At 37.4% G+C, this 14,650-nt stretch overlaps 1 protein-coding gene across 2 annotated transcripts; it reads left to right on the forward strand.

The window, feature by feature from the left end:
• Nucleotides 1-12,151, forward strand: LOC306896185 (3-oxoacyl-[acyl-carrier-protein] reductase FabG). 2 transcript variants are annotated; one of them, XM_079459934.1, is made up of 11 exons: nt 1-237; nt 1,295-1,484; nt 1,663-1,754; nt 2,279-2,511; nt 2,645-2,881; nt 3,446-3,517; nt 3,677-3,893; nt 4,465-4,673; nt 5,571-5,643; nt 9,284-9,401; nt 11,674-12,151. In XM_079459934.1, the coding sequence occupies exons 1-11, from the start codon at nt 222-224 to the stop codon at nt 11,867-11,869; spliced, it is 1,653 nt and encodes a 550-aa protein (XP_079316060.1). In that variant the 5' UTR covers nt 1-221; the 3' UTR covers nt 11,870-12,151. The 2 variants fall into 2 exon arrangements, with proteins under 2 accessions (XP_079316060.1, XP_079316061.1); XM_079459935.1 differs by having other exon boundaries at nt 43-237; nt 1,663-1,747; nt 11,674-12,150.
• Nucleotides 12,152-14,650: the final 2,499 nt, after the last annotated feature.

Genomic DNA, 14,650 nt, shown 5'->3' on the forward strand with positions numbered 1-14,650 from the left:
ATAGAGGTCACTTAGGTCATACTCAAGTTGCGTGTCCTGCTTGCGCGCAGTGCCGATCACACGTGAGACAGCTTGCGGAGAAGCGTGCTGACTCCAAAGTCGTACACTTGCGTAAGGTAGTCACGTGATCATTTGCGTAAGTTTAAATGTTTGGAGGTGTGCTTGTGCAACGGGAAACATTTCGAGCGCAAGACTTCTAAATCAATCTACGATCATTCGCTATGCAGGCAACAAAAGGTATGTGCAGTTATTAGACCTTTGCATTTTCCGTATCCAAACCTGTGTGACGGACAACCTAATTCAAATGGAAAAATGGAAGATTATATGTTTTAATATGCTTAATACGCAGTTTTACAACATAGTCTCACGTTACACGCAGAGTTGAAAATAACTGTGGTCAGGGTCAGTGTGTCAGCACACAGTCAGTGGTGTCGAGCAAAAGATCACGTGGCATTGACATGTCAAGACGTAAAGTGACAACAAACAAGTAAACGTTGATTATAAAGTGTGTTTTTAGTTTTTTAAAGCTGATGACTAAACTTGATCCATGCGTCGCGATGTTTATTTATTGAAGTAACTTCTGGACCATAGAATATAATCGATAACCGCAACTTCTGTTGTATTTATTTAAAGCTGACAACGAGGTATTCAAGTGATTTAAACTCGTTTTAAATCTGTTTCTGACAGATTGCGTTGTGCGTTTGCGTTATTTCGCCTCGATGTGGCAATCTAGCATTGATTATGCGTTCGTAAAAAAGGGCATTACGGCATTTTAGGTTAGGTTTCGATGCAGTTCCACATTTGGCCACAGATTTCAATGAGAAAACAATGGGGGCGCTGTGTAGTACTTGAGAACCGATTTACTTGAGAAGGTTCTGCCTGCAGCCTGCAGTACGGGGCGGTGCGACATGCATCCAACGCGTCTCATTGGTTAGTGGGTTATGGTCAGAGTGACTCCGATGTAACCCGCCTGCTAACCAATAAGTCGAGTAAGGGGCGGAGCAGCACGGTTAGCCCCGCCCTAAACTGCAGTTTGCAGCCAGATGTACAACAATGTAGTATAGTACAACAATGTAGTATAGTACCACATTGTAAACAATGGAGATTTACGCTGCATTTAATTTACAAGTAAAGTAAACACGTAGGCCTGCCTTCAAATACACGTATCACACTTGTGTTTACAGTGTGGATCAATTATTTAGACATAGACTTTGTAGGGGCACCTTGCACTTATAAATAGACTAGCTGAAACATTTGTCTTTAAGATTTGCAAAGAATTGCTTTGGTACATTAGTTGCAGATACTCCTGTGGAGTTCATTGTTGAATACCTGCTGAAGGCTAAAGAGGTTGCAGACAATAACGCCAATGTTCCTGCTGAACTGCGAGATAATCTGCAGAAGGCCCTGGACATCGCCGGCGGTCTGGACGTATACCTGGAAAACACGAGCAGCCAGGAGAGTGAACCACTGGCCGAGTTGTACAGGTGAGAAGTTCACAAGAATGAATCATCCTGCGAACGATTTGTCTTTGTTTGCAATTTTGTGGTTAGATTGTATTTTGTGTTGCCTTTCATGTGCAATTGTAAAACTGTTATACCATTTACTATAATGTTTTTATAATGCTAGTTAATATATATATATATATATTTCTTTTTAAAAAAGGAAATCAATGTCTCATGACTGGGATAAGGTGTATGAGGATGGAAAAACCTTGTTTAGGCTTCCTATTACATGCATCACTGGACAGGTAGAAGGTATTAATCCTACTCTTTAATAAACAAAACTATCTGGCTTTGTTCCCTTACAGAAATTTCCAATGGAAATACAGAGAAGACACATGTATATGTATCTATATATATATATATATGGATTTTAATTATATTCAGCTATGTTCCATACTATATGCATCTAAAATTCATATACTACAAAACATGCAGATTGCTGTTTACCTATATGTAACATATTTGGCACGCACATTTCTGTGAAGAGTCATAAAAGTGGATGGATGTTTTAAATTAGAAAGTGAAAATCTATGTTCTCTAATGATAGCACATACACCTATAATATGTGATAAACAAAGCTGAATTAGAAATAAACACATATACTTCCATATATAATCTGTATTTTCCAAATATGACCATGATATTACATTTCTGTATGAGCAGGAACATTGCCATATACTTGTTGCTATGTGTTTTATGTTTTTTTGAAATAAATTATATTTGGTGCATGCCCACGGTTGATTGTTTTATTTGAAGCATGTTTGGTCATTCTGCAGGTCAGGTATTGAAGATGCTGGTTCACATGAGCAAGGCAAAGAGGGTCTTAGAGATAGGAATGTTCACTGGATATGGGGCATTGTCAATGGCCGAAGCTTTACCACAGAACGGTCAACTCGTTGCCTGTGAGCTTGAGCCGTTTCTCAAAGAGTTTTCCCAGCCTATATTTGACAAGTCTCCACACGGTAAAAAGATAATAGTAAAGACTGGGCCTGCTATGGAGACCCTGAAGGTATCAACACACCTTTCTCTACATATTCGTTTGACTATTTCATTCAAAATGTATAACATTATATTATAATATACTCACAATGTAATCTGTAAGTATAATATCGTCTGAATATGTTGGTTATCACGTTTTGCAGGAATTGGCTGCGTCAGGAGAGCAGTTTGACTTGGTTTTCATTGATGCAGACAAACAAAACTACATTAACTATTATAAGTTCCTGATGGACCATAACCTCCTGCGCATGGATGGAGTTATATGTGTGGACAACACACTGTTTAAAGGAAGAGTTTATCTCAAAGATTCAGCAGATGAGATGGGGATAGCTTTGAGAGATTTCAGTCAGTTTGTCACAAATGATCCTCGTGTAGAGCAGGTGTGTGTGTGTTTGATATATTTATTATATATTCAAATACTTATATTAATGCTGGTCTTATTGGTCTTAACCAAATGCCTTTAAAATGTAATTTGCTGGTTTAGCTTATTTTTAGGTAAATAATAAGGCTTTTGCTCTGGTTAAATTCAGATTTAGATCTTTAATGGGATAGTTCACACAAAAATGAAAATTCTGTCATCAATTACTCACCCTCAGATTGTTCCAAATCTATAAACATTTATTTTTTCTTATTAAGACGGAGGAAGATATTTGTACGAATGTCAGTAACCAAACAGATCTCATCTCCCATCGACTTACTCACCCTACTATGGCAGTAAATGGAAGATGACATCTGTTTGGCTACTGACATTCTTCCAAATATCAGAACAAAGAAATGTATACAGGTTTGAAACAAGCTGAGGGTGAGTAAATGATGACATCATTTTCATTTTGGGTGAACTATCCCTTTAAAAACATATATTCTACAATCTGTTATGTATGTAAGGATATAATTAAACGTATATTTTAGGTATTTATAATCATTGTTTTAATTCGTCTTTAAAGGTTATTATTCCTTTGAGAGATGGTCTCACAATTATACGTAGAGTCCCATTTACACCTCAAGCAAACACACAGGTGAGCCATACTTTACGTAAATTATGACACTTTTTGACATGGAGGTAACTGCCAAAAAAACTGTCCAAATGTACTTTAACCCTATAATTCATTATTTTTTATATAACTATATGGCAATCTTAATGATGCCATCAATTAATGATGATGTATGTTTGATAGAACAATGTGACCTATGATGAGGTCTTCCGAGGAGTTCAAGGGAAGGCGGTGCTGGACAGGATGCGTTTAGATGGAAAAGTGGCCTATGTGACGGGGGCCGGTCAGGGCATTGGAAGGGCCTTCGCACACGCTCTTGGGGAGGCCGGAGCAAAAGTGGCCATTATAGACATGGATAAAGGAAAAGCAGAGAATGTGGCTTGTGAACTGACTGTTAAAGGTAAAAGGTGCTTTGAGTACCATTTCAGAAAGTGCACCTACCGTCATTGTACATGTCATGTCATGCTGTGGAAATAAGAAATCTAATCTCATTTCTATTGCAATACTTAATCTTTCCAGCAGATGACGCCATGGTGTCATAGGACGACACTGAATGAGGGCATTTAAAGAGATTTTTCACATCTTTTGTGCTTTAGTTTTGTTGCATCAGTAATTAATTTGTGAGTTTTATATATATTTTCATAACAATTTGCTTTTATTTTAGCTCTGGGGGTAGAGGATGTCACTTGCAACAGTAATAACAATAAATAATAACAGATAATTTGTTTTGAAATATTAATAATATATCTATTATTATTCAGTTATTTATCTGTTTTTTATTCACTTTATATAAAAATACACTGTATATCTGTTATCTATTATAATTATAAAACCTAATATTTTATTATAAAAATTATTAATATTTAAAACTGGGACACACACAATTTGATTACTGTAATTGCTTTTCATATGCATGTTAGAGTTTATCACATACAGATACTACAGTACATCTCGCATCCATGTCATTCCAGGCATTCCCAACATGGCCGTTTCCGCGGACATTAGCAAACCAGAGGACGTTCAGAAGATGATTGACGACGTTGTTTCAAAATGGGGCACAATTCACATCGCTTGCAACAATGCTGGCATTAACAAGAACTCGGCCAGCGAACACACCAGTCTGGAGGAATGGGATCGAACCTTTAATGTTAACCTCAGAGGGACTTTCATGTGTTGCCAGGTACCTCATCATTTTAATATTTTGTTTGTCATTAATTCCAGCTGAGATAAACCACCCGCGTCAGGTTTTGCTCAGAGGTTTCATATTAATGATGTGGTACACTTTCACCGCTTTGAGTTTACAGACCCACAGACCAGATGCCTTACGTGCCTGTAATTTGTAAGGCGGCCCAGTGACAGTCCTGGGTCACTCAGTGCCCTAAATAAAATAAAACAACACCAAATGAAAAGAATGAATAAGTGCATGAAAGCGATTCAACATATGGTGTTTGTAATAAACTTACCAACATTTTGATAGTAAGTGGTAAGTTTTTGTTTAGAAAAAATAAGCTTTGACCTTTTGTTCTAGGATCATATGAATTTAGAGGATGTGGACAGGGTGCCAGAATTTCAAAAGCATTTTTAAAACACATGATCTTCGGAATGGCAACACCTTTGTTACCTACAATAACAATGCAACTTAATTTTCAAGTATAAAAATATATTAAGACAAGGTATTATGTATTGTTTTCTGATTCAAAAATTAGCTCGAACTTGAAGCTTTTGTATATTAGCACTAGCAACTTTTCCATTAGCTTATAAAACCTTTGATAGTAGAACAGAGAGGTGTGAAGAAAGTGATTTCATACCTACAGCATTAGAAGACATTAAATCCTGCCAGGCAGCAGATAAATCAGAGTAAGCCGTTTTACACAAACCTCTAAGGTGATGGAGAAGCCTCCCGCGCGTTTAAAATGAACGCCGCCAGTTTTTTGACACTTTTTTTGTCTCTCTACCCATCCAGGGAGTGTTATTCTTCTCCCTGTAGACGTGGAGGTCTGATTAGTGAAGGTGTCAATACTGTGATGTTCCTCTGAAAGCACATTTGTCTCTTCTCTCCCTCAAATTACCGCCTCAGGCGGCCGGTCGTGTCATGCTGAAGCAGGGATACGGCAAGATAATCAACACAGCTTCCATGGCCAGTTTAATAGGTGAGTGATGATTTTTATGCCGCCATAAGCTGAGATATTACACTGTCTCTTCCCTCTGAATTTAATACTCTCATCAAACGCAGGGGTGGGGTTTGGAAACGAGAACGCTGAAGAAGTTAAATTCAGAGCGAAAGAAAAGTTTACTGGTATGTTTTAGGTTGTTTTGGAGGCTTAGTGCTGAAATTGTGGCTTTGTAGGTGAACAATGAACTTGAATTTAAAATGAATAAAACTACAGTTACATTATTTGTTATTTATTTTACATCTTTTGTTTAGTTTGTTAAGCTCTAAAGCCGTATGGCCTCTAATATTTTGTTTTCTGCATCACTAAAAACATTTTCACAGAGCGATTGCAACCTGTGGTTCATCCGCGTGCAAAGGGACTTCCTGGTGTGCTGCCGGTCTTGTAGTTCAAACTTTAACTGTGAAAAAACGAGCGTTTGATTTTATTTTTTATGCAGCAGGCTGTAACACAATGCCTCCAACAGGTCCCTCGCTGCGCAACAGCGGCACTCCATCAACAGAGTAGTCAAGTAGCCAATAAACTTGTGTACCATATGGACGTTAGTCCCAACTGTGGGTGCAATCTGTAACACGGGAACACGCTGCTACAGAAAGTAGAGAGCGAGGGAGGAAGGAAGTGGAGGGCAAGGGAAAAAGTGATCAATTACTCACATTACCTACAGTCCTTCAGGAATTTTCTTTATTGGCTTGGACATCTGTTATAATATTGTCATAATGTGTAATCAGATGGGAGCTGTTGTAGCCAAGTTGGGGAAATACATCTTGAAAGTCCAATTAAAACGCACAATGACACTGCCTCTGTCCATCTGGTGAAAAGCACACACAGTTTTTTTATTTTAAATGTTTTCTCATTCTTTTTAGGGTAGATGGGCAGGACGAACAAACACGTTTTAAATGCCTCTTGAAATAATTCAAAGGATTCATGTGGGTTTGCGATTTGCCTGCCTGCCCGTGGATAAAATAGTCATTGACCTAACATGAAATAGTTTAGTTATTGTTTTATTAATTTTTGAACAAACTTTAAAAACCTAGTTTTAATATTTGTGTTCATTTTTGATGAACTTTTGGCAATTCTGACCTGTGATTTTCTCATTTATTAGTACATTTTTTATGTTTAAGTTTAATTTATTTTTAGTTAAGTTTTTATTTATTTTCGAGGAATATGGCCTTAAATGCTTTAATGGCGCAAAAATGAAACCATAAATACTATGTATATTTTGAGGTTATCATTTTAATGCCTTAACATTTTAGACAATATTTAGGATGATATTTGATTTGACTTTAATTAATATAAATGTTTAATAATTTTAGTTGTAGTAAACTCTAATAACCTTGTTGTGCATTTACACATTTAAATGTATCTTTAAGATCAATCTGTCATGAATTACAAGTTACAAGTCCAAACCTGTATAATATTTTGCCCCGTTGAACACAGATATATTTGAAAGAATGTAAGCAACTAACATTTCTGGGGCACCATTGACTACCATTAAAATGGTTGCCAAAGGTGCCCCAGAACTGTTTGTTTTCCTAAATTCCTCAATATTTTCTTTTGTGTTCAACAGAACCTAAAAAGAACATTTGTTTTCTACTACAGTATTCAACGATGCCCCAGAAATCTCAGTTGCTAACATTCTTCCAAATATCTTTCTTTGTGTACATCCGAACAAAGAAATGTATACAGGGTCGGAACAGCTTGAGGCTGAGTAACTCATGACAGAATTTTCATTTTTGGGTGAACTATCCCTTTAAGCAGGCTGGCTGTTCAGGGACTGCTCATCCAAAAATACGATTCCGTCATTATTTTCTCATCCCGTGTGACATTTTTCATGTGGAATAAACATGTGATCATTTGAAAAATATTGCTACGCTCACACACCGTGCCACGGGAGAGGAAAATTCATACTGATTTTGGAAAATGTTATCAAATAATGCCAGATTTTTATTTTGAAGGTGAGCTGTCCTTTTAACATTCGCGAGCCAATGGTCTTTTAATGGAAATCAGCCACGGATGACATCACTCTGACCCTCAACATCTCTGAAATGTGCAGATCACAGTGCAGCTGGGTTGTTGTCCTCATAAAAAGTGAATTAAAACCTGGATGGATGTTAAACATGGTTTTAGAAATATTTCTTTTTCTGTTCTTCCTACCTTTTCGCCCCCTCGTGCTGTCTGCTCTTTTAAAGCATCAGTGTCGACTGATGTAAGGGATAAAAAGTGGTTCTATCCACACGTTTTTTTGTAAGGATTAATACTTGTTGGCCTTTTCGAGTGCTGATAAGCCGAGGTTCCAAGCTTGTTTGTAACTACCCCTTCTTCAAATAACAGGGATACAACAGAGCGTCCCGATGCGCTGTTTCTTTTTTTGCTGAATCCAGGCCCAAACTGACAATAGTCCGGTTAGCGTTTCTCCTTTAAAAGCAAACGAGGAGCCGGAGAGCTCGTCTCCACAGGACCGTCCGCTGCCTTCGCACAGCTGTGCCGTATTTATCATCCCGCTCCCAACCTCGGCAATTTGGCAGTGAGATCACTGGGTGATGAGGTTAACTACTAAAGTTGCATGTAACTTGGAGCCTCCCTCGCGATGATTAATCAAGCGAGCCCCTTTTTCCCCGCAACGCACGCAGCGTCGAGCATCTGTGATGGTCAAGGCAAACAAATGGCATCTTGCCTTTGTTCCTGAAGATGATGCACGCTGAACGAGTAATTCATTTTACATCGCTTCATCTGCGGGGTCCCAAAAGCTAACGAAAGTGTTTTCATGTCACATTTGAGTTCAGGGCCCTCTCGTTGAGTTATGAGCAGAATGAAGTAAAAAGGCCTTGTATTAGTCACATGTTTGGGTCGTTAATGGAGTATGAAATGGATTTTAATTTGTTTAGAGTTGCTAATGAAAGTTGATTTGTTTACATTACGATGTTGCATAGCGCTTACAATACTTGAACGTTTTCGTAAATATCTTGTAAATATTTATCATGGAATTGGTTGGTTTAGTTATTTGCTTAAAAAACATATTTAAACGTATTTATTAAAAGCTTCCTTTCTTCTTAACAAACTTAAAACATGTTTATTTAAATCGATATCTTTTGCCACCATATGGCGATTTCTGTTTAGAAACATAAAATTTTAGGCTACTTTACGTACAAATCCTTATTTGAGTTAGGGTAATTAAATTAAATGATGTAAAACTGACATTTCCAGAGAAATCGTACCAGTCAGCTACACTTGTAAATCATTATTATAAGTAGGGGTGTCACAATATACTGGCATGGGCAATAATAACCGTGATATTACAAAACCATGATCATCAATAATCATACACATATGATAATATTGTAAAAAAAAGTTTTGCCTTAAGTGCCACAATGGTAAAAACTCTCTCTTTAATCCTTGAATGTTAAATGGGATTTATTGACCAAAGAGGAGAAAACACAAAATGTACAAAATTAAAGATGAATTAAACTTTTTTGTTCATAAACATACCGTGATAATATCAGGGCACCCCACCCTTTTGGCTACAATAACTGCAAAGTGAAAAACCTGATGTCGTGACACCCCATAACTATTCATTTGCACTCGTAATGAGTTTTTTTATCGTTTGTTTTTCTCTCAATAGTGCCACATCCACAGAAACAGCTCTCCTACAACACATCCAAAGCCGGGGTGGTCAAGCTTACACAAACCTTGGGTACGGAGTGGATCGACCGAGGGGTTCGAGTCAACTGCATCTCCCCGTAAGTGAGATGACCGCTGACCGCATCGTCAAACTGCGGATCGATATGCATTTTCCATTTTAGCCTTAAAAGTTTTAGCAATGTCAGAATGGGGAGAGTTGGCTATAATCTGTATCAAATAGCTTCACAAAAGATGTCAACACACATATGGTGCAAACATGTTGTTGACAATCTCACTGAGATATTGTAACGTTGTTTAAAATCGTACAGTGTGCGCCCGGTTCAGGCAGAATTGCTCGCCGTTATTTTTTGGAATATAACACCTGAATCAATGCCAACATTTTGCAAATGAAGAAGTCTTTCTCTCTTTATATGTGCTTTGGACCAATTAAGCAAAGAGAAATGTTTCGATATTTAAGTGGAAACTTAATTTGTTTTGACAGGGTCAAACTGCTTTATTTTCCACAAAGAGGCACACAATTGAGACTCGGTTACTAAATTACAGCGTGAAACAATGCAATCCGGTTTAATTGGATGAAATCTTGAGGGATGAGTACAGCAAACAGTTTCTTTAATTGTTATATTCAATTAGGAATTCAAATTAGCCTCTTCAGCAGAAGTGTCAGCGAAACAATGGCGGTCTTGTTTGTATCTCTTTGTCAAAGCAGTTTTTCAGAGAGAAAGGGAGAGAGAAAGTGTGCGTGTGACGCTCGAAGCAGAGCATCCCCAAACCCCTGACATCCCTGAGACGACGAACATGCAACACATATACGCACTTTATTTTTATGTAGCGCTCGCTTGTTTTCTCATTTTAATTCTTTTTTGACCCCCCCCCAAACATAAGGTCCCTCAATGGGCTTCTGAGTTCAACAAAGTGACGGTCGGTAAATATGCGTATGGGTGGAGGGAATCACAATTAACGCGCGAGGTTGACTGCCGGCTGATTTCATTGGCAACTTTAGCCGCGACAGTGATAAGCTGCATTATCTCCGAAATTGGCTGAGGGAAAACAGTAAGCCTTTGATTGCCACGACTGCTGTCCTGATAAAGCAGCGCTGAAGAGAAATATAATTGAGATTTGAATATGTTAACCGAAGGTGTCACATGCTACTTCAGTGCCTCTAATTTAGCCCCGGTGTAGGATTTGGTATCAAGGCGAATGGAATCCATTCCAGCAGGCTTAAATCGTGCGGAAGGCTGTTGGGAATTTCGTCGGCTGTTTTGTCAAGTGTGCGAATAGACAAGGCGTATTTCCCATGTGGCTGTTTTGTCGTTAAATGCATTTGTTACAGTTTGCTGTGCGTTTTTTGTAGTTAAAATTCAGACATAATGTTAGTATTGTTGCTAAAAGCCTGTTCACATCAAGAAGTCTATCAAATGTTGATGTGCAAGCAAACATAGTTCGTGTTTTTATTTTAAAGTGATAGTTCACCCAGAAATGGAAATTCTTTCATCATTTACCCATCCTAAAGTCTTTTGACTTTATTTCTTCTGAGGAACACAAAAGAAGATATTTTGAAGAATGTCGGCGACAAAGCAGTCTGGGGCCCATTGACTGTCATTGTATGGACACAAAACCACTAGAAAACTTCTCTTTTTTTTGTGGTCCACAGAAGAAAGAAATTCAATAATGTTTTAAACAAAATAAGGGTGCATAAAGGATGAAAATATATATTTTTTTCACAATATCATATTATATCATTATTATAATCAATCTCAAATATGTTGTTGCTCTGTAGTGTTATTGTTGTGGTGTGGATTCTGCTATTCTTCCAAATTTAAAATAATAAAAAAATATTTTATAGTTATAGGCCATAATAAATGTAAATAATGTAACATTTACTTTTTTAAAAACCCGTATGTTGTCGCATACAAGGATAATCTTCAGTCATCTCTTCCTATACACCAGTGGACTCCAAAAAAGATGAGATAGCACCTTGATAGCACCACAAAATGAGTTGTTAAATGTGGTGTTTCTTTAAGACGTGACCACTACGTACTGTTACGATAAAGGAGCTACTTTACAATTTCTCTATTTGACGGTAAACACAATCTCACATGGACGAGTAAATCATGACGTTTTTAGGTTAACCGTTCCTTTAAGACCCCTCGTCAATCTGCAGAGTATCAATCACAGTATCCACCTATTAAAAGACAGCGAAGCAGTGTAAACACCATCACCGAGCTGATCTTCTCTGTTCTGAAGTCCTTGAAGGAGAGCCAACTTCGTTTTATGTCTTTGTGACTGCCATAACTGAAGCGAGTAGCTGAAAACAACACTGTCACCTTGCCTGACATCTCTCTCTTTCTCTCCCTCTCTCTCTCTCTATAGCGGTATTGTTGACACCCCTCTCATCCATTCAGATAGTCTGGAGCCTTTGGTTCAGCGCTGGCTGTCAGATATCCCAGCCGGACGACTGGCTCAAGTGACAGACCTCCAAGCTGCAGTAGTTTACTTGGCATCTGATGCCTCTGACTACATGACGGGGCATAACTTAGTCATAGAGGGTGGTCAGAGTCTGTGGTAGAGAAGGTTTGCATCTTACATTTAGAAAATAAAGTCTCTTCTACTTTATTTTAGTTGACTGAGTAACTCATGTTATTTCTCAATTGATTTAGTCAAATGCAGTAGTATATTGTGCATTCGGTAGACACTTTGTCGCATGTGTACAGTGCATCTTATACACAAAAGCACCAGTGTTGGAACTTACTGTATCAGTTGTACAATAAGCAAGTCTAATTGTTCATTATTGTTTTATTTTTGGATTTTTTACATTTAAACACTTTGCAATAAACAGTTCAAAAGTACAAATCCTTTTCTATTTGATTTTGCTTTACATTTACATAATTTACATTTATCCAAAGCGACTTACATTATACTATAAACATTTTTTTTAAAGGCACCTTATGTTCATATTACACATTTTACATAGTGATGCTCACAAAATAATTATCACTGCTATTACATTTTAAAAGGATAGATCTCCCACCCCCCCCCCAAAAAAATCTGTCACCTTTATTTACTCTCAAACTCATTTGAAAGTTATGTCTCAAATGTCCATAAAAGTGGTTTTGTACAATGGAAGTCAATGGGATCCAATGTTGTTTGGTTACCAAAGAAAATATATTTGGTGTTGTGCAGGATAAAGAAAGTCATAGAGGATTGGAATGACATGAGGGTGAGTAAATGTTGACAGAATCTTATTTTGCACAAACTATCCCTTTAATATTGATATTGGCACCAAAATTGTCCTTCATTTGTAAGCCTCTCCACATTTTCTGAAGGCATCCGATGAAACATTCCAAATCCAGTTAAACCCTAATGCAGTACGTACCCTAAAACCACCCGTTCTAACCCGTTCAGGTCCACCCACCAAAGTTCAACCTCGCGTGTAACTACCAGTCTAATTCAACATCAGCAGTTCTGAATTGCTCTGTAAAGTCCCCTCCTCAGAGTTATCTTAATTGCTCTCTGTTCTGTTTATATGCAGAAAAACAATACTTGAATAAAAAGGCCAGCGCAGAACTTGACTGCAGTCGCTGCAATTATTCTAAAGGAGTGGCCAATTAGTGCCATTAGTAAAGCAATAGGATTGCAGGTATACACGTAAATGTTGATAATTTCATCCCATCAGCTCGGATACTCAAGCCAGATATCTACATAATTAGTGTTGTAAATTAGGATATTGATGGTGAAGAGGTCCATTGTTATGTTAGATCAGAGATGCTGTGAATGATTGAAGCATGCAGAGTATCCACATAAACTGTCAACATCTTACCTCTCCATGTACCAGGAAAACTAAATCTGAATGCGTTGAAAATGAATAACATTTGAAATATTCGTTGCCTTGTTTAGGATACAAACTATGTTTCCATTGCAGCTTTGGTTGAGCACAGAAATGCAAATGACAGTAGTTCAAAAGATGCCATTCGTTATCCGGCCACTAAGAGGCAGCATGGAGTCAAGTAGAATGAGTTCTCCATGTGTTAAACATTTTTAATTGCCTACATATTTGTTATTTATTTACCTCCAGACTAAATACAATTTAAGGTAGGTTAAATGTTTTATTTTTCAGTCTAATTATATTAAAATGTTGTTTATTATGCACTTTATAAATGACCTTTACACATGAAAATGCTTTTTATATAACATAAGCACGTCTTCACAATAAAACATCACGTTCCCCTCATGTATTCCTAAAACTATTTAACCAACATAACTGCCGTTGCCTTTGTTATTCGCATTCGTCGCATGCAGGATTGTCTGCCGCTCTGGAGAAGCGTTTCTCTTCAAACCTATGATTGCTCCATGATGTGTAAGTGATCTTGAATACATTATTGATGACCTCCTCGTGCCGCAATTACCGTCAGAAGCGTGGGCAGAACTCGCTGTGTTGTGCTAAATGGTTCTTCAGAGGAATAAGGAACTTATGTATTGCTTGTTCTAATTCTCTATGCACACTTCAAATGAAGTTTGATTCATGTGGACACTTGTAATAGTGTTTGACAGCTTCGGAGTGGGGTTGGTGGCAATACACATGGCAAATCAAGGACTGTGGGATGCAGTTTCTCTAGCAAAAGTCCATCATTTTAGTATCATGGTGTAATAAGGAATCTTGATGTAAATACTAGTATATGAATATGGTAATCATTGGGCACCAGGGTGTTGATACCATCTGATAAAATGATTGACCACATGGATTAAAAGAGAAATTAAGTGTTTTAATTCTTAAAATGTGTATTTTTGTTAGCTCTATATAGTTTTTCTTTAGAATTTTTTTTTCATATTTGTCATAAATCGTTTTCGTACTCTACAATCATATTGGTTAAACTATATATCAAATGTTTTTTGTTGAATAATTTGAGGCGTGAGAACAAATGTCAAGCACTCGCACATTCTAAATTGCACATATGCCAAACTAACCTTTTTACATCGCTAAACAGTTGACATTTCAGAGTCCTTGCCTCAAACTTGGGAATAAAGTGTTAATGACATGCATTATTAAATGAGCAATTATCAATAAACCCAAGTTGTGTAAGCTCAAGGGTGCCGAGGGATGGCATTGCCAATATGGTAGCTGGTTTTAATCTTTCTGAAATTACCATCACACGCAAGTTCATTTAATATTATTTTCTGTGCAGGTCAAAATAGCTGACCGGATTTTCTCTTTAGGTGAACAGAGTTCTACGTTAGATGTTTAGTTGCATTTTTAAGTTGAATTTCAAGTATAGTTCTGATGTGCGTGCTTAGTTTATGCCCTGGTTGCGGTCTCATGTGTTAGTAATGATAGCAAGTGTGCAATGTTTGT

Source organism: Barbatula barbatula (genome assembly GCF_947034865.1).
Source record: "Barbatula barbatula genome assembly, chromosome: 7".
Classification (NCBI taxonomy): Eukaryota; Metazoa; Chordata; class Actinopteri; order Cypriniformes; family Nemacheilidae; genus Barbatula; species Barbatula barbatula.

Bases quoted from the DNA above. Each gene is read 5' to 3' on its own strand.
- LOC306896185 (XM_079459934.1), top strand. The intron at 1,755-2,278 runs GTATTAATCCTA...GTCATTCTGCAG, and splicing joins CATCACTGGACAGGTAGAAG to GTCAGGTATTGAAGATGCTG. The intron at 4,674-5,570 runs GTACCTCATCAT...TTACCGCCTCAG, and splicing joins GGACTTTCATGTGTTGCCAG to GCGGCCGGTCGTGTCATGCT.